The 23,484-nt window shown below is 46.6% G+C and overlaps 1 protein-coding gene across 3 annotated transcripts in view; it reads right to left on the reverse strand.

Moving 5' to 3' along the window:
* The window catches only part of LOC122562953 (voltage-dependent L-type calcium channel subunit alpha-1S-like), a 235,396-nt gene that overhangs the window by 82,400 nt on the left and 129,512 nt on the right, over positions 1 to 23,484 (reverse strand). For all 3 annotated transcript variants that reach the window (XM_087973777.1, XM_087973778.1, XM_087973779.1), the window contains 4 exons: positions 20,139 to 20,245; positions 16,507 to 16,594; positions 13,748 to 13,855; positions 3,649 to 3,701 (listed from right to left, as the gene is read on the reverse strand). In XM_087973777.1, coding sequence (XP_087829903.1) covers positions 3,649 to 3,701; positions 13,748 to 13,855; positions 16,507 to 16,594; positions 20,139 to 20,245 — 356 coding nt within the window. The remainder of the gene's footprint in view (positions 1 to 3,648; positions 3,702 to 13,747; positions 13,856 to 16,506; positions 16,595 to 20,138; positions 20,246 to 23,484) is intronic.

The raw sequence follows: 23,484 nt of genomic DNA on the forward strand, positions 1-23,484 counted from the left end.
TAGCAGTGCGTACCTGTGCCCTAGTACTGTCTGTATATGCACTGGCAGTGTGTACCTGTGCCCTGGTACTGTCTGTATATGCTCTGGCAGTGTGTACCCGTGCCCTAGTACTGTCTGTATATGCTCTGGCAGTGTGTACCCATGCCCCTAGTACTGTCTGTATATGGTCTGGCAGTGTGTACCTGAGCCCTCATACTGTCTGTATATGGTCTGGCAGTGTGTACCCGTGCCCTAGTACTGTCTGTATATGGTCTGGCAGTGTGTACCCGTGCCCTAGTACTGTCTGTATGTGCTCTGGCAGTGTGTACCCGTGCCCTAGTACTGTCTGTATATGCTCTGGCAGTGTGTACCCGTGCCCCTAGTACTGTCTGTATATGCTCTGGCAGTGTGTACCTGTGCCCTCATACTGTCTGTATATGGTCTGGCAGTGTGTACCTGTGCCCTAGTACTGTCTGTATATGCTCTGGCAGTGTGTACCCATGCCCTAGTACTGTCTGTATATGCTCTGGCAGTGTGTACCCATGCCCTGGTACTGTCTGTTTATGCTCTGGCAGTGTGTACCCATGCCCTAGTACTGTCTGCTTATGCTCTGGCAGTGTGTACCCGTGCCCTAGTACTATCTGTATATGCTCTGGCAGTGTGTACCCATGCCCTAGTACTGTCTGTATATGCTCTGGCAGTGCGTACCAGTGCCCTAGTGCTGTCTGTATATGCTCTGGCAGTGTGTACCCGTGCCTTAGTACTGTTGTATATGCTCTGGCAGTGCGAACCTGTGCCCTAGTACTGTCTGTATATGCTCTGGCAGTGTGTACCCATGCCCTAGTACTGTCTGTATATGCTCTGGCAGTGCGTACCAGTGCCCTAGTGCTGTCTGTATATGCTCTGGCAGTGTGTACCCGTGCCCTGGTACTGTCTGTATATGCTCTGGCAGTGTGTACCCATGCCCTGGTACTGTCTGTATATGCTCTGGCAGTGTGTACCCGTGCCTTAGTAGTGTCTGTATACGCTCTGGCAGTGCGTACCCATGCCTTAGTACTGTCTGTATATGCTCTGGCAGTGCGTACCAGTGCCCTAGTGCTGTCTGTATATGCTCTGGCAGTGTGTACCCGTGCCCTAGTACTGTCTGTATATGCTCTGGCAGTGTGTACCCGTGCCCTAGTACTGTCTGTATATGCTCTGGCAGTGTGTACCCATGCCCCTAGTACTGTCTGTATATGGTCTGGCAGTGTGTACCTGAGCCCTCATACTGTCTGTATATGGTCTGGCAGTGTGTACCCGTGCCCTAGTACCGTCTGTATATGCACTAGCAGTGCGTACCTGTGCCCTAGTACTGTCTGTATATGCACTGGCAGTGTGTACCTGTGCCCTGGTACTGTCTGTATATGCTCTGGCAGTGTGTACCCGTGCCCTAGTACTGTCTGTATATGCTCTGGCAGTGTGTACCCATGCCCCTAGTACTGTCTGTATATGGTCTGGCAGTGTGTACCTGAGCCCTCATACTGTCTGTATATGGTCTGGCAGTGTGTACCCGTGCCCTAGTACTGTCTGTATATGGTCTGGCAGTGTGTACCCGTGCCCTAGTACTGTCTGTATATGCTCTGGCAGTGTGTACCCATGCCCCTAGTACTGTCTGTATATGCTCTGGCAGTGTGTACCTGTGCCCTCATACTGTCTGTATATGGTCTGGCAGTGTGTACCCATGCCCTAGTACTGTCTGTATATGCTCTGGCAGTGTGTACCCGTGCCCTAGTACTGTCTGTATATGCTCTGGCAGTGTGTACCCATGCCCTGGTACTGTCTGTTTATGCTCTGGCAGTGTGTACCCATGCCCTAGTACTGTCTGTTTATGATCTGGCAGTGTGTACCCGTGCCCTAGTACTATCTGTATATGCTCTGGCAGTGTGTACCCATGCCCTGGTACTGTCTGTATATGCTCTGGCAGTGTGTACCCGTGCCTTAGTAGTGTCTGTATACGCTCTGGCAGTGCGTACCCATGCCTTAGTACTGTTGTATATGCTCTGGCAGTGCGAACCTGTGCCCTAGTACTGTCTGTATATGCTCTGGCAGTGTGTACCCATGCCCTAGTACTGTCTGTATATGCTCTGGCAGTGCGTACCAGTGCCCTAGTGCTGTCTGTATATGCTCTGGCAGTGTGTACCCGTGCCCTAGTACTGTCTGTATATGCTCTGGCAGTGTGTACCCGTGCCCTGGTACTGTCTGTATATGCTCTGGCAGTGTGTACCTGTACTCTGGTACTGTCTATGTACGCTCTGGCAGTGCATACCCATGCCTTAGTACAGTTGTATATGCTCTGGCAGTGTGTACCCGTGCCCCTAGTACTGTCTGTATATGCTCTGGCAGTGTGTACCCGTGCCCCTAGTACTGTCTGTATATGCTCTGGCAGTGTGTACCCGTGCCCCTAGTACTGTCTGTATATGCTCTGGCAGTGTGTACCCGTGCCCCTAGTACTGTCTGTATATGCTCTGGCAGTGTGTACCCGTGCCCCTAGTACTGTCTGTATATGCTCTGGCAGTGTGTACCCCTACTCTGGTACTGTCTATGTACGCTCTGGCACTGGTCCATAGCCTTGTGAGCTTGTACTGCAAGGTTTGCAGAGTCCGAAAGAAGCTCATCTCTCAATCTTCCATCTGTATCCTGGACTTTACACTTTTTAGGTTAGAATTTTGTACAGAATGTTTTCTGCCTCAGGCTTTGAAATGTGAATCTGTTGGATCAGATGCTCAGATGTTTGGCTGGAGATGCCTGCTGAACCTTTCAAACATTTTGCCTGGCCTTTTACTCTCACCCTCCCTCTCATCTTCTAGCTTTAAACAGGCTCAAACCCTTCTCTCCTGAACTTTCTAAATGCCTCAACCACGTCATCAGCTTCCGAATCCATTCAAGGTTAATGCTGTGTGTTCATGCTGAGGGAGGTTTCCCTCACTTGGCTACTCGTTTCAGTTGAACTCATTTAATCCCATTCAACATTAAATCTATTTACATGGTGTGCTTTACTCACTGACCCCGACTGAAACCATGCCATGTTGTTTAAGTCTGATATGTTGAAAATAATTACACTTTCCAAACATTTCTTGCACCTCACACTAAGCTGGTAGGCTCAGTGTTTTTGTTGGAAATGTGTTGCTGGAGAAGCGCAGCAGGTCAGGCAGCATCTAGATGCTGCCTGACCTGCTGCGCTTCTCCAGCAACACATTTCCATCTCTGATCTCCAGCATCTGCAGACCTCATTTTCTCTTCAGTGTTTTTGTTACCATGGCTCAGCACCTGACTGCAGTGCAGCAGTAAATCTTACACCCTGAATGTACAAAAGCATTAGTTCCCTGCTCTTTACAAAGAAATTGCCTAAATCAGAAGGGAATTGAATTAATACCTGGAAAAAACAATTTTGATAGATACTAGGAAAAGACAGGTGGAATTGTAGCAGTTTTCTAATTCTATCTGGACAGGCACAATGTATTGATACAGCACAAAGAGAAGGCAATCATTTATGATCATTGATCCTAAAAACGTTCAGCCAAACATCTGTAAAAATCCAACTCTTGGTTCTCAGGCAACAGAGACCCATGAGCATCCAGCCAGAACATTCACTGAAACAGCGGGGCCAACTCTTACCCTACTCACACTCACTTGCAGTCTTCTTCTGTCATCTTGGAGGGATCAGTGCAGCTGAAAAGCTTTCCCTAAATTAAAGAAGATGATAAATTAGCAACAAACAATGATATTACACGGTCAGTTATCAAGGGGAGGGTATTAATCCAGCATCAGTTTCAGACATAAACTGGGAACCACCTGCAAGTTCTGGTCCGAGCCATGCATCCTTGTACCTTGGAACCATATCACTGTTCCTACACTGTCACCGATATTGAAAAACCATAGATCTCCAACCTAACAATACTATGGGTGGGCTTACGCCCATGAACTGCAACAATTCAAGAATTTTTAAAAGTACAGAATATCAGCAACAGTACTCCAGTTAGCCATCTGTAAACTCTCGGGAGGCAATGGTGTACTGGTATTGTCGCTGGACTAGAAATCCAGAAATCCAGGTACTCCTCTCCACTGAGGACAGTGATGGTGGATTTTCCATTCATATCGGCACGGTGGCTCAGTGGTTAGTACTGCTGCCTCACAACACCAAGGTCCCAGGTTTGATTCCAGCCTCGGGCAAATGTCTGTGTGGAGTTTGCACCTTCTCCCCGTGTCTGTGCATGCTCCCTTTGGGTGCTCTGGTTTCCTCCCACAATCCACAGATGTGCAGGTCAGGTGGATTGGCTAGGTTAAATTGTCCATAGTGTTTGGTGCATTAGTCAGAGGGAAATGGGTCTGGGTCGGTTACTCTTCGGAGGGTCGGTGTGGACTGATTGGGCCGAAGGGCCTGTTTCTACACTGTAGGGAATCTAATCATTTAGGGTGTAGGTTTGCTTGCTGAGCTGTAGGTTTATATCCAGATGTTTCATTACCTGGCTAGGTAACATCATCAGTGGCGACCTCCAAGTGAAGTGAAGCTGTTGTCTCCTGCTTTCTATTTATATCTTTCTCCTGGATGGGGTTCCTGGGGTTTGTGGTGATGTCATTTCCTGTTCGTTTTCTGAGGAGTTGATAGATGGCATCTAGATCTATGTGTTTGTTTATGGCGTTGTGGTTGGAGTGCCAGGCCTCTAGGAATTCTCTGGCATGTCTTTGCTTAGCCTGTCCCAGGATAGATGTGTTGTCCCAGTCGAATTGGTGGTTTTTTTCATCCGTGTGTAGGGCTACAAGGCAGAGAGGTTCGTATCTTTTTGTGGCTAGCTGGTGTTCGTGTATCCTGGTGGCTAACTTTCTTCCTGTTTGTCCTACATAGTGTTTGTGGCAGTCCTTGCATGGAATTTTGTAGAAGACGTTGGTTTTGTCCATGTGTTGTACTGGGTCTTTTAAGTTTGTGAGTTTTTGTTTGAGAGTGTTGGTGGGTTTGTGTGCTACTAGGATTCCGAGGGGTCTTAGTAGTCTGGCTGTCATTTCTGAGACTTCTGGCACTCCAACCACAACGCCATAAACAAACACATAGATCTAGATGCCATCTATCAATCCCTCAGAAAACGAACAGGAAATGACATCACCACAAACCCCAGCAACCCCATCCAGGTCAAACATATAATAGAAAGCAGGAGACAACAGCTTCGCTTCACTTGGAGGTCACCACTGAAGATGTTACCTAGCCAGGTAATGAAACGTCTGGATATCAAACCTACAGCTCAGCGAGCAAACCTACACCCTAAACCTCAAACCTCAACCTGAGCTACAAACCTTCACAAACCTTGGAATAACCTAATCATAATCTGGAATTAAAATTTAAATAATGACTGTGAAATATTGTAGGAGAAACTGCCATCTGGTTCACTAACCTTCCTTCAGGGAGGGAAATCTACTATCCTTACCTGTTGGGTCCAATATGTGATCCCAGACTCACAGCAATGTGGTTGTTTCTTAGTGGCCCTCTGAAATGGCCCCACTAAGCCACTCAGTTGTATAAAACTACCACAAAGTCTCAAAGGAAAGAAACTTGGATCAAAGTAGGCATTGGAAATGAGAATGGCAAAGTCAGCCCTGATGACCTTGGAAGGTGAGAGCTGTCTCACAGACTGGCCTGGGTCAAACCAGGATAGCCATCCCACAGACTGGCCTGGGTCAAACCAGGATAGCTGTCCCACTGACTGGCCTAGGCCAAACCAGGAGAGCTGTCCCACTGACTGGCCTGGGCCAAACTGGGAGAGCTGTCTCAGAGACTAGCCTGGGTCAAACCGGGAGAGCTGTCTCACAGACTGGCCTGGGTCAAACCGGGACAGCTGTATCACTGGCCTGGGTCAAACCGGGACAGCTGTCTCACAGACTGGCCTGGGTTAAACCGACACAGCTGTCTCACAGCCTGGCCTGGGTCAAACCAGGAGAGCTGTCTCACAGACTGGCCTGGGTCAAACCGACACAGCTGTCTCACAGCCTGGCCTGGGTCAAACCAGGAGAGCTGTCTCACAGACTGGCCTGGGTTAAACCGACACAGCTGTCTCACAGCCTGGCCTGGGTCAAACCAGGAGAGCTGTCTCACAGACTGGCCTGGGTCAAACCGGGACAGCTATCTCACTGGCCTGGGTCAAACTGGGACAGCTGTCTCACAGACTGGCCTGGGTCAAACCGGGACAGCTGTCTCACTGGCCTGGGTCAAACCAGGACAGCTGTCTCAGAGACTGACCTGGGTCAAACTGGGACAGCTGTCTCACTGGCTTGGGTCAAACCGGGACATCTGTCTCAGAGACTGGCCTGGGTCAAACTGGGACAGCTGTCTCAGAGACTGGTCTGGGTCAAACCGGGAGAACAGTCTCAGAGACTGGCCTGGGACAAACCGGGACAGCTGTCTCACAGACTGGCCTGGGCCAATACGGGAGAGCTGTCTCACTGACTGGCCTGGGTCAAACCAGGAGAACTGTCTCAGAGACTGGCCTGGGTTAAACCGGGACAGCTGTCTCACAGACTGGCCTGGGTCAAACCGGGAGAACTGTCTCAGAGACTGGCCTGGGTTAAACCGGGACAGCTGTCTCACAGACTGGCCTGGGTCAAACCGGGACAGCTGTCTTACAGACTGGCCTGGGTCAAACCGGGAGAGCTGTCTCACTGATTGGCCTGGGTCAAACCGGAAGAGCTGTCTCAGAGACTGGCCTGGGTCAAATCAGGACAGCTGTCTCACAGACTGGCCTGGGTCAAACCGGGACAGCTGTCTCACTGGCCTGGGTCAAACCGGGACAGCTGTCTCAGAGACTGGCCTGGGTCAAACCGGGACAGCTGTCTCACTGGCCTGGATCAAACCAGGACAGCTGTGTCAGAGACTGGCCTGGGTCAAACCAGGACAGCTGTGTCAGAGACTGGCCTGGGTCAAACCAGGACAGCTGTGTCAGAGACTGGCCTGGGTCAAACCAGGACAGCTGTCTCAGAGACTGGCCTGGGTCAAACCGGGAGAGCTGTCTCAGTGAGCGGTCAAGCAACAGTGTGACACAGTCACACTCACGGAATCCTCCAACATCCTGGACACCGCCATCACATTCCTGGACATGTGCTGTCCCACTGGCAGGACAGAGTGAGCAGAGGTGACAACACAGTGACATGCAATCAGGAGGGAGTTACCCTGGGATTTTCAACATTGGCTCCAGAACTCTTGATGTATTATGGCATCAAGTTAAAAATGGGCAAGGGAACCCCCTGCTGACTACCACATTGATCAACAGTTGAAGGAGGCACTGAGGTTGGTAAGGGCACACAATGTACTCTAAATGTTGGGCTTCCCTGAGAGTGGCTTGGCAGCACCACAATTGACTGAGCTGATTCGATTCGATTAGATTCCCTACAGTATGGAAACAGGCCCTTCGCCCCAACAAGTCCACACCGACCCTCCGAAGAGTAACCCACCCAGATTCATTTCCCTACATTTACTCCTGACTAATGCACCTAACTTTGGGCAATTTAGCATGGCAAATTCACCTGACCCGCAAATCTCTTGGAATGTGGGAAGAAACCGGAGCACCCGGAGGAAACCCACGCAGACCCGGGGAGTATGTGCAAACTCCACACAGTCAGTCGCCTGAGGCAGGTGCCTGGCGCTGTGAGGCAGCGGTGCTAACCACTGAGCCACCGTGCCACCCTGATCAAATCTTAAAGGACTTTGCTGCTGGACTGGGTCTATGGCAATTGATAAGGAACCAAATAGAGAGAAAAGCAGATGTGATGTTATCCTCATCAATCTGCCTGCTGCAGACATATTTGTCCATGGCCGCTATACAGTCCTCCTGGAGACAAAGTGCTATCTTCACATTGAGAATACTATCCATGTATTATGCGAACTATAAACATGCTGAGTGGGCAAGATTTCAAACAAGACTGGGTATCTATGAGATGCCGTAGACCATCAGCAGCAGCAGAATTATACTCCAACAGAATCTGTAACTTCATGGCCCAGCATATCCTCCACCATCAAGCCAGGGGATCAACCCTGGTTCAATGGAGAGTTCAGGAAGGTAAAAACAATGACTGCAGATGCTGGAAACCAGATGCTGGAGAGTGCAGGAAGGCATGCTGGGATCACCTTGGAGGTAGCGAGATCTGCAGATGCTGGGAAGTCAGAGTCGATGAAGTGTGGAGCTGGATAAAGCACAGCAGGTCAAACAGCATCAGGAGGAATAGGAGAGTCGACATTTTGGGTCAGAACTGAGCAGCACCAGGCTTACCTAAAAAAGGATGTTTCAACCTGGTGAAGCGACCAAAGCAGAATGCCAAAACAGCAAGTGATGGACAGAGCTAATGCCACAACCAACAGATCAGATCTAATGTGGCAGTCCTGCACCTCGGGGTGGAGGTGCACAGTTCCTTGAAAGTGGAGTCACAGGTAGACAGGGTGGTGAATAAGGCATTTGCCTTCACTGGTCAGTGCATTGAGTGCAGGAGTTAGGGTATCATGTTGCAGCTGTACAGGACATTGGTGAGGCCATTTTTAGAATACTGTGCTCTGGTCTCCCTAGAATGATGTTGTGAAATTTGAAAGGGTTCAATAAAGATTTACAAGGATGTTGCCAAGATTGGAGGGTCTGAGCTACAGAGAAAGGCTGAATAGGCTGGATTGTCTTTCCCTGAAGCATAGGAGCCTGAGGGGTGACCTTAAAGAGACTTACAAAATAATGAGAGGCATGGATAGAATGAATAGTCAAGGTCTTCTTCCCAGGGTAGGGGCATCCAAAACTAGAGGGCACAGGTTTAAGGTCAGAGGGGAAAGATTTAAAAAGTACCTGAGAGGCAATTTTGCACGCAGAGGGTGGTGCGTATATGGAACCAGCTGCCAGAGGAGGTGGTGGATATTGGTACAAATACAAAATTTAAAAGGCATCTTGATGGTTAGGGGAATTGGAAGGATTTACAGAGATAGGGGCCAAATGCTGGCAAATGGGACTAGATCCGTTTCGGATATCTGGTCAGCACGGAGTTGGACAGAAGATTCTGTTTCTGTGCTGTATAAATATCCACATCCTCAATGATGGAGGAGCCCAGCACATCATTGCAAAATATAAGGCTGAAGCATTTGCAGCAATCTTTAGCCAGCAGTTAATGATCCATCTCAGTCTCCTCCAATAGTCCCCAGCATTAATGATGTCAGTCTTCTGCCAATTTGATCCAAGGAAATATAGGATAGAATCCCTACAGTGTGGAAGCAGGACATTCGGCCCATCAAGTTCACACCGACCCTCCAAACAACATCCCACCCAGACCCAAACCCATCCCTATAACCCCATATTTCCCATGACTAATCCACCTAGCCTGCACATACCTGAACACTATGGGCAATTTAGCACAGCCGAGCCACCTAATCTGCACATCTTTAGGCTGTGGGAGGAAACCGGAGCACCCAGAGGAAACCCACACAGACACGGGGAGTATTTGCAAGCTCCACACAGACAGTCGCCTGAGGCTGGAATTGAACCCGGGTCCCTAGCACTGTGAGGTAGCAGTCCTAACCACTGTGCCACCATCCCATCCCAAATAGTTGGAGCACTGGATACTGTAAAAGTTTGGGTCCTGTCAACATTTTGGCAATAGTCCTGAAGACCTGTGTTTGAGAACTTGCTGCACCACTAGGCAAACTGTTCCAGCACAGATCCAACACTGACATCTACCTGACAAAACTGGTCAGATTCCCCAAAGCCTGTCGACTAGACACACGACAGGAGAATGATGGAATTCTCCCCACTTGCCTGGATGGGTGCAGCTCCAACAACACTCAAAAAGCTTGACACCATCCAGAACAAAGCAGCCCCCACTTGACTGGCACTACACCCACAAACATTCACTCCACTTTACCATTGTTGTTCATTAGCAGCAGCATGTACCATCTACAAGATGAACTACAAAAGTTCACCAAAGATCCTTAGACAGCACCTTCCAAATCCATAACCACCATCATCGAGAAGGACAAGGGCAGCAGATACATGGGAGCACCACCAGCTGCAAGTTCCCCTCCAAGCCACTCAGTGCCCTGACTTGGAAATATATCACCTTTCTTTCAGTGTCACAGGGTCAAAATCCTGGAACCTCCAGGATTCTTAAGGGAGAGGGTGAGCAGCCCCAAGTCGTGGTACACATATTTGATCTGGTGCTTAGCAACGAACCAGGTCAGGTGTCAGATCTCTCAGTGGGAGAGCATTTTGGTGACTCCTTGACCTTTACTATAGTCATGGAGAGGTTTAGGAGCAGATAGTGTGGGAAAGTATTTAATTGGGGGAGGGGAAATTCCAATGCTATTAGGCAGGAACTGTGGAGCATAATCTGGGAACAGATATTCTCAGGGAAATGCACAACAGAAATGTGGAGGTTGTTCAGGGAGCACTTGCTGCGAGTGTTGGACAGGTTTGTCCCACTGAGGCAAGGAAGGGATGGTAAGGTGAAGGTATCTTGAATGACAAGGGATGTGGAACATCTAGTCAAGAGGAAAGAGGAAACTTACTTAAGGTTGAAGAAGCAAGGATCAGACAGGGCTCCAGAGGGTTACAAGGACGGAACTGAAGAATTGGCTTGGAAGAGCTAGAAGAGGGCATGAAACAGCCTTGGGGGGTAGGATTAAAGAAAACCCAAAGGCATTCTACACTGATGTGAGGAACAAGAGGATGGCCAGAGGATGGACCAATCAGGGATAGTGGAGGGAACTTGTGCCTGAGGTCGAAGGAGGTAGGGGAGGTCCTTAATGATTACTTTGCTGCAATATTCACTACTGAGAGGGACCTTGTCGTTTGTGAGGACAGTGTGAAACAGGCTGATATGCTCAAACAGGTTGATGTTAAGAAGGAGGATGTGCTGGAAATTTTGAAAAACATGAGGATAGATAAATCCCGGGATATAGCCAAGGAACTATGGGAAGCAAAGGCAGAGATTATTGTGCATTTGGCAATGATCTTTGTGTCCTCACTGTCCACTGGAGCAGCAGCAGCAGACAATTGGAGAGCGGCAAATCTTATTCCTTTGTTCAAGAATAGGGACAACCCTGGGAATTACAAGCCAGTCAGTCGTACATTAGTGGTGGGAAAAGTACTGGAGATAATCCTGAGAGAGAGGAATTATTATTATTTGGACAAGCATTGTTCGATTAGAGATAGTCAGCATGATTTTGTGAGGGGCAGAGACAAAAGAAATCTGCAGATGCTGGAATCCAAAGTAGATAGACAGGAGGCTGGAAGAGCACAGCAGACCAGGCAGCATCAGGAGGGGGAGAAATCAACGTTTCGGGTGTAACCCTTCTTCAGGACTGGGGGGGTGGGGTGGGGGGAGCTGCAGATAAAGGGGTTGGCAAAGGAAGGGTGGTGAAGTGGGGAATAGGTGAAGACAGGCAGAGGGTACGACCTGATCGGTCAATGGGAGGAATGAATCCGGTTGGTGGCAGGGAGGGGGGTGGAAGGGAGGGGGAGGGGCTGGGATAGTGTGGCTGGTTTTGGGCACCACGTTTTAATAAGGATCACAGAGGCTTTGGAGAGAAAGGTGGTTGATCTGTGGAGGAGGGATTGTGGTTCATTTGGACAGACAGTTGTTCTCCTTACAACAGAGAACCAGGAGAGGAAATTTGATGAAGGAGTTCAAAATCCTTAGGATTTTGATTAAGTAAAGCAGGAAAAGTGTTTGGAAAGGCTAAGAATCAATAACCAATGGGCATCGATTTAAGGTGATTCACAAAGAACCAGAGTTGATGTGAGGAAGAACATTTAACGTGTTGAAATGCCAAGTGGTTTCTATTTGGAAAGTACTTCCTCGTGGAGGTTCCTAGTTCCAGGTTTAATTACAGTCTTTAAATGAGAGTGGAATAAATACTTGAAGAAAAAGATTGAAAAGAAGTGCAGCAAGAGATGGATTGTGGAACAAACCGAGCTACCTTCAAAGAGCCAGCATAGACTGAATGGGGTGAATAACGTCACATACAAAAAAACCTGGCAAGAATGTCATGTCTCAGTCAAATTTCTGAATCACGTATTCCTAATAATTATTCCTTAGCCATCTGACTCAGTAGAGTCATCGAGTCAGACAGTATGGAAACAGACCCGAAGAGTGTGGTGCTGGAAAAGCACAGCCGGTCAGGCAGCATCTGAGGAGCAGGAGAATCAATCCTTCAAGCATAAGCTCTTCATCAAGAATGCACATTCCTGATGAAGAGCTTATGCGCGAAACATTGGTTCTCCTGCTCCTCGGATGCTGCCTGACCGGCTGTGCTTTTCCAGCACCACACTCTTTGATTCTGACCTCCAGCATCTGCAGTCCTCACTTTCTCCATGGAAACAGATCCTTCAGTCCAACTCATCCAAGCCAACCAGATCTTAAATTTATCTAGTCCCATTTGCCAGCATTTGATCCATATCCCACTAAACCATGCTTATTTATGTACCCATCCAGATGCCTTTTAAATGTTGCAATTGTACCAGCCTCTACCACTTCCTCTGGCAGCACATTCCATACACGCACCACCCTCTGTGTGAAAAAGTTGCCCCTTAATTCCCTTTTACATCTTTCCCCTCTCACCTTAAACCTATGCCCTCTAGTTTTGGACCTCTCTAACCTGTGAAAAAGACCTTGTCTGTTTACCCTATCCATGCCCCTCATGATTTTATAAGTTTCTACAAGGTCAGCCCTCAGCCTCCAATGCTCCAAGGAAAACAGTCCCAGCCTACTCAGCCTCTCCCTTTAGCTGAAACCCACCAGCCCTGGCAATATCCTTGTTAATCTTTTCTGCACCCTTTCAAGTTTAACATTTCTTTCTGTAGCAGGGAGACCACAACTGGACACAGTATTCCAAAAATAACCTAACCAAATTCACAACATGACCTCCCAACTCCTATACTCAATGCACTGACCAAAAAGGTCAATTGTACCAAACATCTTCTTCACTATCCTGTCTACCTATGACTCCACCTTCAAGGAACTATCAACCTGCCCTCCAAGGTCTAATAACAGTGTAACAATATGCCTCAAAGGATCCTGAATCACCAGCTCTAAATCCAGCCATAATTGTTCACCTTTGATCACAGTGTTATATGCTCCTCCCAGTTACTGAGTAATTATTCATCATCGTCCTGATACAGTAATGATTGGTCAGCTCTATATCTGGAAATGTGTTGCTGGAAAAGCGCAGCAGGTCAGGCAGCATCCAGGGAACAGGAGAATCGACGTTTCGGGCATAAGCCCTTCTTCAGGAAAGCCCTTCCTGAAGAAGGGCTTATGCCCGAAACGTCGATTCTCCTGTTCCCTGGATGCTGCCTGACCTGCTGCGCTTTTCCAGCAACACATTTCCAGCTCTGATCTCCAGCATCTGCAGACCTCACTTTCTCCTCAGCTCTATATCTGTCAGTTTCACAGATCCACGTGAAGGCTGATTTCCCTGATCTTGTCTAGGTAGATTTGATTAACTGGATGGAGCCAATTCTGGGCTGTTTTACAAAAAAGGCAAAGTGCTTTCACAAACTGCTTGTTTTTCTATCCGTAGGCCAGGCCATCAGAAAAACGTTTGCCTCCTGCCTGATTTTCTGGCCTTGTGTCCCGGGTTAAATCTTAATGCTTCAGCCCCTTTATTCTGGGCCCTGTGACTGCTATTGACCTGAAACAGGCGATTGGATTCCGGATTTCCAGTCGTCAGCAATGGCTTGTTCAGTATCAGTGTCACCTTGATCTCAAACCGGGCTCTCACCTTGAAAAGCTGCACCCCGAGGCAGGCAAAGACAAACTGGAGGAGGGTGGTCACAATCACAATGTTCCCTATGGTCTTGATGGCTACAAAGACGCATTGAACCACATGCTGAAAGAGAGGCAGAGAGACAGGGATCAGACACTGGCACTGCAACAGTTGGGGGGGGCATGAGGAAGGCTTCATAATAGAGGCTGACACCAACTCACAAAACACCCATTACAAAAGCCAGTGCAAGGCAGACGTAGGGAGAGAGGGGTCACAGAGGAATGAAGGAAGGGGAAGTTGAACATAGTGAATGGAGTGGGCAAAGAAGGACTGGGGATGGGCACGGGTGTGTGAGAGGTGGGAGCGTGGGCACAGGGAGATTAGATTAGATTAGATTACTTACAGTGTGGAAACAGGCCCTTCAGCCCAACAAGTCCACACCAACACTCCGAAGAGAACCCATCCAGACCCGTTCCCCTACATTTACCCCTTACCTAACACTACGGGCAATTTAGCGTGGCCAATTCACCTGACCTGCACATCTTTGGATTGTGGGAGGAAACCGGAGCACCCAGAGGAAACCCACGCAGACACGGGGAGAACGTGCAAACTCCGTACAGCAGTTGGCTGAGGCACGAATTGAACCCGGGTCTCTGGTGCTGTGAGGTAGCAGTGCTAACCACTGTGCCACCGTACCGCCCTTAAAGAACGGTACAGTGGATGAAAGATACTAGGGGTGTGCACAGGAGAATGAACTGAAGGATGATTGTGGGCTAAGGGGGTGGGAGCAGGGCACAGGGAAACTGGGTGGGTACAGAATGTTATGAACCACTTGCAGCTTGTTCTGACAGCAAGTACAAACCTTTTTATACATAGCTTTAAACAGAAGGGCAGGGGATCACAAACGCATTCAGAGGTAGCTCGATCCGTGACTTCCTAAAAGAAGATAGACAGCTGGAAACTTAGCAGCTGGGGACCTTTCCAGAGGATTCCTGATACCTATCAGAAGGTTCGACTTCCCGAAAGAACAAGGAGCTGGAACCAGCCAGTGAGCCTGTTCTGTCATTCAGGAAGACCATGATTGATCAGATTATGGCCTCAAATCTGCAATCCCATATATCCCTGATAACCTTTCACCCTGTTGCTTAACAAGATCTATCTACCCCTGTATTTAAAATGTGCAAGGACTCTGCTTCCAACGCCTTTTCAGGAAGACAGGTCCAAAGACTCACAACTCTCTGAGAGAAAGAGTTTTGTCTCATCTCTGCTTTCAATGGGCCACTGTCTTTGGTCCCTTCCATGACCTCTGCTCCCTCTCCCTGGTCAGTCTGAAGTTGAAACAGGCTGTTTACAACCTCATCATCCTCCTTAACCTGACAGGAGCTCCAAATCACAAATTCACTTTCTCAGCAAAACCACCCACTCCCCCCCTCCTTGGCATTGTTGAACTCTGCCCCTGCCTCAACTAATCTGCCCTTGAAACCCTTGTCACATAGTTGTTGCATCCAGGATCATTCATTCCCATAGGCAGCTGGACCAGTCAGCCAACCACTTCTGAAGGTAACAAACTTCAGCACATCCCAAACTCTGCTACCTGTGTCTCTAACAAACACTCAGCACCCTGAGCTCACTGACTTTCAGCAACTCCTCAGCTTTAAAATTTTCATTCTTGTTTTCAAATCCTTCTAGTGCTCCTCCTGTTCCTAGCTCTGAAACCTTCTCCAGCTCTACACCCCTCATATTTCTCCACTCATCATTTCTGGCCTCTTGAGCATCCCTGATTTTAATCATTCCAACTCTGGTGACCATGCCTTCAGCTGCCTGAGCTGTAAACTCCAAATTCCTTCCCTACACATCTCCAACCCTTTACTTCATTTAATACAATCTTCAAAACCCATCTCTTTCACAAAGCCTTGGGAACTTGTCCTAATATATCCCTATGGGAGTCCTTTGAAGGAAGGCCGAGGGATATTTTGCTGCATGAACGCCATTTTATAAATGCAAACTCCAGTTGTTGTTAAACTAAAGGAGATTCAGTCCAAAATGTCAACGGGTCTGACCCCATGTCTATTTGACTGCAGGAGCACAAATGGGTCTCAAACCTTCAGTTAATCGCTGTTTTAAATTTAGTTAACAGACGAGATTATTAAGAAAACTTAAAACAAACTTTATTATTGGCCCTGGTGCATGCATATAATAAACTGTTGCAAATGCACATATATACATACACATCTATAAATACGCACACATTCATGTACATATATATGCACATATACACACATACACGCAAACACAGATGTACGTGCACACACATGCACAGCCAGATTAATATGCTCACATATACACATACATGCATACACACATATATACAAATTAACTTGCACATAGGCCTACATAAAAAGCTGCATGCACATTATACAGACAAAAGTGCATACAGTTCTTTGACATACTCATGTATGTGTACTGAGGTGTAGTCACACACAATGATCAGATTCATATACATTTGTACTGATACCTTACCAAACACAAACATCTATGTTGATGTGCATACACAGACTCAAACATGCATGCATACCTAAATATGTTGTGAGGGATGCATTTTAACATAGACATGTGTCCACATATGCATAACACACATGCACACACATGCCTGTTCTCAAACATCCACATAGATGTACACATACACCATAAATTCACATATACACAGTGACTCACATACACATATACTTATACAGTTGCAGTCACAAAGCCACATTGTTCACATCTTGGCTCACCTTTAATCCCTTGGCTCTGTTAATAGCTCTCAAAGGTCTGAGCACTCGGAGGACTCGAAGGATCTTTACCACAGAGATAGCACTTGATCTAGAAAAGAAAGGTAAGCGCTGAGCTCCTTAACTGAACACATTGCAGGAGGAGCTCATGTATGGTCTCACTCACTGACTCCTTCACCTACTCACACACCTACTCATTCACTCACCTTCTCACTCACTCAAACAAAAAAATCCCATGAAAACTGTCAGCCTGGATACTAGGACTCAATAAGTCTCAATCCCAGTCAATCTCTAGAACATACACTGCCTCTGTAAACTCACAGTCATGCAATTCATATAGAACATAGAAGAATACAGCGCAGTACAGGCCCTTTGGCCCTCGATGTTGCGCCGATCCAAGCCCACCTAACCTACACTAGTTGTCATTCATTTAGAAGCTCTTACTAGAAGCAACTAATTAGGCAAATCAATAGTTGTGAAATGATGTAAAATTAATCATCTCAAATACTATATTGTGCAAGAAAAATCCAGCAGGTCTGACAGCATCTGTGGAGACAGAAATAGGGTTCATGTTTTGAGTCCAATATTGCTCTTCTTCAGGGTTAATGTCCAGCAGCCACAGTCCTTTGCTTTAACTACATTGTTCTATATGGTGTTACAGCAGTTCAGGCAGCATCCGAGGTCAGGGAGTCCCTCTCCAACTGCAACTCCCAGGTCATTTCCTCTGCCCTGAAGCTCTTCAACCATGTCCTGAAACTCTATGCTACTTTCTCCCCACCCCCACCCTCCTCTCATTTATCTCTCCACCCTTCAGGCACTCTGCCTGCATTCCTGATGAAGGGCTTTTGCCCAAAACGTCGATTTTACTGCTCCTCGGATGCTGCCTGAACTGCAGTGCTTTTCCAGCACCACTCTAATCTAGACTCTGGTTTCCAGCATCTGCAGTCATTGTTTTTACCTAGATACTGTTACAATCAATCAGAATAGGATGTTACACGATGTGGTAACACAGTGATGTGGAAAAGCACAATTCACTTAACATTGGATATGAGAATGTTACATTAAACAAAATAAGTTGCCATTTACATCAAACAATTGTTCTGGATCACAGAGCTGAGATCCTCAGAGGGTTGATGTGGACACAATGGGCTGAATGGTCTGCTTCCACACTGTAGGGATTCTATAATTCCGGGCTATCACTGTCTTTTGCCTCCTTATATCCTTTCCCATTCACCTAATACTCTCCTTAACTTCCTTGGTTAGCCACGCTTGGTTTATCACTCTCTGAAAATCTTTCCTCCTGGCTAGGAAGTATTTTTTTCTCAAAGTCGTGAATTACCTCCTTAAATGTCTGCCACTGTTTGTTGACTGTTCTTCCTGTTAATCTATCTGCCTAGTCTACTTTAGCTAAGTCTATCTGCATTTCATTGCCCCTCTCCTTATTTAATTTAAACCCAGTTATTTCCGATCTAAGTTTCTCAGCCTCGAATTGAATATGAAATTCTACCATGTTATGATCAGTACATGCGAGGGAATCTTTTACTCTGAGGTCACTTATTAAATGTGCCTCATTGCTCAGTACTAAATCCAGGATAGCCTGCTCATTGGTTGGCTCCATGGCACATTGCTGTAGGATACTATCCTTATTGCTATTGATGAATTTGTTGTTGTAGCTACTCTTTCCAACTTGACTGACCCAATCAACACAAAGATTAAAGTCATACACAAGTATTCTTAGAATCATAGAAACCCTAAAGTGTGGAAACAGGCCATTTGTCCCATCCAATCCACACCAACCCTCTGACAAGCATCCTACCCAGACCCATTCCCTATCCTATCCCTCTAACCGTGCAATTCCCATGACCAATCCACCTAACCTGCACATCTTTGCACTGTGGCAGAAAACCTGAACACTCAGAAGAAACCCATGTAGACACAAGGAAAATGTGAAAACTTCACACAGCCAGACACCAAAGCGTTGGAATTGAACCTGGCTTGTTCACTGAGCCACTGTGTCACCATTACTGCTCTCTTCTTCTAACATACTCCTACTATTTGTTGATTTATAATTTTCCTTACAGTGTGGCTAATGTTTGTGGGTCTATACCTGTACATCACTCCTACCAGTGTCTTCTTTCCCTTGTTGTTCTTTATCTTCACCTAAATGGGCTCTACATCATCCAAGCCTCATCAACTGATCTCATTTCATCTCTTATTAGCAATGCCATCCCATCAGCGATGATAGGACAGTGATGCTGAAGAACTTATTATACTGGACAACAGAATAGGAATCTAGAATAGCATGTTTTACCAGGTGGTGTAATACTAATCTAGAAGATTTTGTTATATTGACCTCATACCCACTGGATTAACTAAGGTGGCAGGAAGGTGATGTAGAGCATTCACTCCAGGATGAGCCAGTTGGACTGAACCAGTCTTCATCACTTACACTTTCAAAAATATAAAATAGACAAATTATAAAAATTGCAACATGAAACTTGGAATATTGTAAACCAAGTAAAGGTCAGTACCAGGGATCAGAAAGATACAGTCAGACCTAACGAAAATAGGCCGACACGTGGTGAGTGAATTTTAACAGCGATTACAAAATGAAACAGTTTGATAGAAGGGGCAGTATAAAGGCAACAGCACAACTGCAGAGGGGGATCTGAGATTGGCTAATTTCTGAAGAGGCAGGACAAGTTGAAAAGTCTATTTAATAATTGGCATTTGGCATTGTGTCCTTATTAATACAGGTGTGGAATATAAAAGCAAAGAAGTTATCTTCATTCTTTAGAAATAATTAACCATCCCTCAGTTGGAATAATGTGTTCAATTCTGACCTGAAGCAATTCCCCAGAAAGATAGCAGGAATGAGCAACTTCAGTTCAATGGAGAAAGAGAGAAGCTGAGCTTCTTCTCCTGAGAGCAGAGAAGGATACCGTTTAATGGCAGAGTTCAAAATGATGAATGGCTATAATATAGTATGTTAGAACAAGCTATATCCAGTGACTGTATGTTTGGTAAGCAGTAGACACAGGTTTAAAGTCACTGTCAGAACAGCAGAGGTGATGAGCAGAAATTGTCTCAAGCAGTGAGAGGGCGGCACGGTGGCTCAGTGGTTAGCACTGCTGCCTCACAGTGCCAGGGACCCAGGTTCAATTCCAACCTCAGGCAACTGATAGTATTTGTGGAGTTTGCGCATTCTTCCCGTGTCTGCGTGGGTTTCCTCTCCCAGTCACAAAGATGTGCGGGTTAGGTGAATTGGCCATGCTAAATTGCCCATTGTGTTCATGGATATACAGGCTAGGTGGATTAGCCATGGGAAATGTAGAGTAATAGGTGTAGGGGAATGGGTCTGGATGAGATAGTCTTTGGAGAGTCGGTGTGGACTTGTTGGGCCAAATGGACTGTTTCCACACTGTATGGATTCTAATTCAAAGCCTGGAAAGATGAGAATGCTGGTTCCACAATGATATCGGATAAATGACTGAAAGGGGTCAATGTACAATATAGTGGCGGGGGGGGGGGAAGCGAGGGGCAAATCAGTTAGCTTTCCATAATAGTGGGAAGAGGCATGATGGGCTGAATCAAGGATTCTACTAAAACAAGCTAACATCAAACAAGACACTCACTGAATTCCAAAGGAGATGAGGGAGACACTGACCACCAACAAGTCCAGGATATTGAAGTAATTCCGACAAAAGGAGCCTTTATGTAGGAAGGCTCCATACGCTGTCATCTGTTGGGGTTGGGAGGTAGAGAGACAAAGAGAGAGATAAAGAGCAAAGAGCAATAGACAGTGAGAAAGAGAGAGGTGTCTGAGATATGGAGATAACAATAGAGAGGGCAGAAACTACAGAGTTACTGAAAGACAGAATTAAAAACAGTTATCGAGATAACTATATTTTTCAGGAACTTTTGATTATTTTGAAAACTTTGTCAGAGAACAGTAGGAACTCATAGGACAGGATGAGGTCACTCAATGCTCCATGTCTGTGCTGATCCATTGAAATGATAACCATCCGATGCAAAAACATTTGTGATCTGTTTTTATACATATGTCTTACTTTTTTTCAAACTCTAATTTTCCCCTTTATTAATTTTTTGGTCATTCTAGTATTTTTTTAATGTTCTGTCCAATCTTCTGTCTTTGTGTAATCAGTGTTTTTTTTCTTTTCGTTTCATACTACTTCTAACATTTATAATTAACGACAGATAGAGGGTCCACTCCTTCGATGGTTTTTCTTACCCATTGTAACATATCTGTTCTGTATATTAGCCAGTTCTGCTTTCATGTCCTCATAGCTGACCTTATTTATACTTTTATAAATAGTCTTGAGCACTTTCTCCCTCAAAGTGAACACAAAATTCAGTCATATTATGGTCACTACCACTTGGGGAACCTTCACAATGAGATCATTAATAATTCCAATTTCCACTTCACCCTCACTTTCACCTGGTCCATCTCTGACTCTTCCTTTCCCTCCTTCAACAGATATCTCAATTTTCCATTTCTAGGGATAGGCTGCCCACCAATATCCACTACAGACCCACTGACTCCCACAGTTACCTTCACTAAACACCTTCAGACCCTGCTTCCTGGAAAGATTCTATTCCATTCTCCCAGTTCCTCCATCTCAGTCGCATCTGTTCCAATGATGCCAACTTCGGCAAGAGAGGTTCTGAACTGTTCACCTTCTTCCTCAATCAAGGATGCCACCATATCATGGTTGACAGAGCCCTCAATCAGGTCTGATCCACCTCCTGCACATTGGCCCTCACCCCCTCTATTCCCTACTGCAACAGTGATAGGGTCCTTACCTACCATCTCACCAGCATCCACATCCATAGGATCATTAGCTGCCATTTCCACCTCCTCCATTGTGATGCCACCACCAGACACACATTCCCCTCCTCTCCCTTGTCAGCCTTCTCAGGGACTGTTCCCTCCAGGACCCTCTGATCCACTCTTCCTTCACTCCCAACATTGCCCCTTCCTAGACACCTTCTGCTGCAACTGCCAAAGGTGTAATACCTGCCTGTTTACCTTCCCGCTTTTCAGTGTCCAAAGGCCCAAATACACATTTCCAAATGAAGGAGCGATTTACCTGCACTTCACACACTCTAGTAATAACACTTGCTGCTCACAATGGGATCTCCCCTACAATGGGAAAAGGAAGCATAGACTGGGTGACTGCTTCACAGAACCCTGGTATTCTGTCTGCAAAATAGACCCTGAGTTTCCAGTTGCTTGCCACTTTAACACACCACCCTGTTCCCTGGCCAACATCTGTCTCAGGCTTGCTGCAGTGCTCCAACAAAGCTCAGTGCAAGCTGGAAGAATAGTACCTCATTTTCCATTTGGGGACCCTGCGGTCTTGTGGACTCAATATTAAGTTCAACTACTTTAGAAATTGAGCTCTCCCGTTCCTCACCCTAACACCCACACACCAGGCCTTGTTATCACAGTCTGCTATAACACGTAACCCATCGTTAGCCACCGACGGTCCCCGTTAACAGCTAGTCACCATCTGAGCAGGATCGTTATTCTTTGTCTGTCCAATTGTCTTCTCTCTCTTTGAACTCTATCCCCATCTACAGTTTACTCCTAACCCCCTTCCCCCACCTTACCTTCTGCATATAAACAGACATTTTCCTCGCTACCATCAGTGCTGAGGAAGGGTCATTCGACCCAAAATGTTAACTCTGATTTTTCTTCACAGATGCTGCCAGATTTGCTGAGCTTTTCCAGCAGTCTCTGTTTTGGTAGCAGTTATGGTATAGGTTGTTCCCTGGTTAGCTCCTGAACATGCTGTTTTAAGAAATTATTGAAAACATTCTATGAGCTCATCTAAGCTACTTTTGCCCATCTGGCTTTTCCAGTCGATGTGTGGATTATCATCATGGCTTTCTGGAAAGCTCTCATTATTTCTTCCTTGAAATGCCATCCTCTGTGCTTAACTGTTAGGTGGCCTACACAACTCCCACAAGTGACTTATAATTTATAATTCCTGCCTAAACTATCTGCCCTCTGTGTTGGGCTAACACCATGGATTAACTGAGTCATCCTCTAATTTTCTTAATTTCCTGTCATTCCAAAATGTCCTGTGATCTTCAAGGTTCCAGTTGTAATTCATGTCACCGTGCAGCCAGGGCCCTGTAATGGTCACTAGATCATAGCTATTTCATTTCTACCTGCACTTGCTGTTCATCCAGTGTTTTAATTATGACAGAGAATTAAATTTTATCCTTAGATTACATTACAGTGTGGAAACAGGCCCTTCGGCCCAACAAGTCCACACCACCCCGCCGAAGCGAAACCCACCCATACCCCTACATTTACCCCTAACACTACGGGCAATTTAGCATGGCCAATCACCTGACCCTGCACATCTTTGGACTGTGGGAGGAAACCGGAGCACCCGGAGGAAACCCACGCAGACAATCCTTATAGTTTCTTTGTAAACTTTAATTGTACCTGTTAGTAGACTCTTAGATTCATAGCCTATATCCCTCCTATTATACATTTTGATTATCATTTTCTGAATGAATATCTTTCTCTTTGGCCTTGATTCTACTCTTTGATTTAATGAGGGGGGGGAGGACACAGAGAGAGTGAGGTGAGGACACAGAGAGAGTGAGGGGTGGACACAGAGAGAGTGAGGGGTGGACACAGAGAGAGTGAGGGGTGTGGACACAGAGATTGGGGTGTAGACACAGAGAGTGGGGGTGTGGACACAGAGATTGGGGTGTGGACACAGAGAGATTGGGGTGTGGACACAGAGAGATTGGGGTGTGGACACAGAGAGAGTGTGGGGTGGACACACAGAGGGAGTGGGGGGTGTGCACACAGAGAGAGTGGGGTGTGTGGACACAGAGTGGGGGTGTGTAGACACAGAGAGAATGGGGGTGTGGACACAGAGTGGGGGTGTGTGGACACAGAGAGAGTGGAGGGGTGTGGACACAGAGAGTAGGGGG

This window comes from Chiloscyllium plagiosum, unplaced genomic scaffold (assembly GCF_037043375.1).
Source record: "Chiloscyllium plagiosum isolate Xiang-an unplaced genomic scaffold, Cpla_swu_hap1 HiC_scaffold_26, whole genome shotgun sequence".
NCBI classification, from domain to species: domain Eukaryota; kingdom Metazoa; phylum Chordata; class Chondrichthyes; order Orectolobiformes; family Hemiscylliidae; genus Chiloscyllium; species Chiloscyllium plagiosum.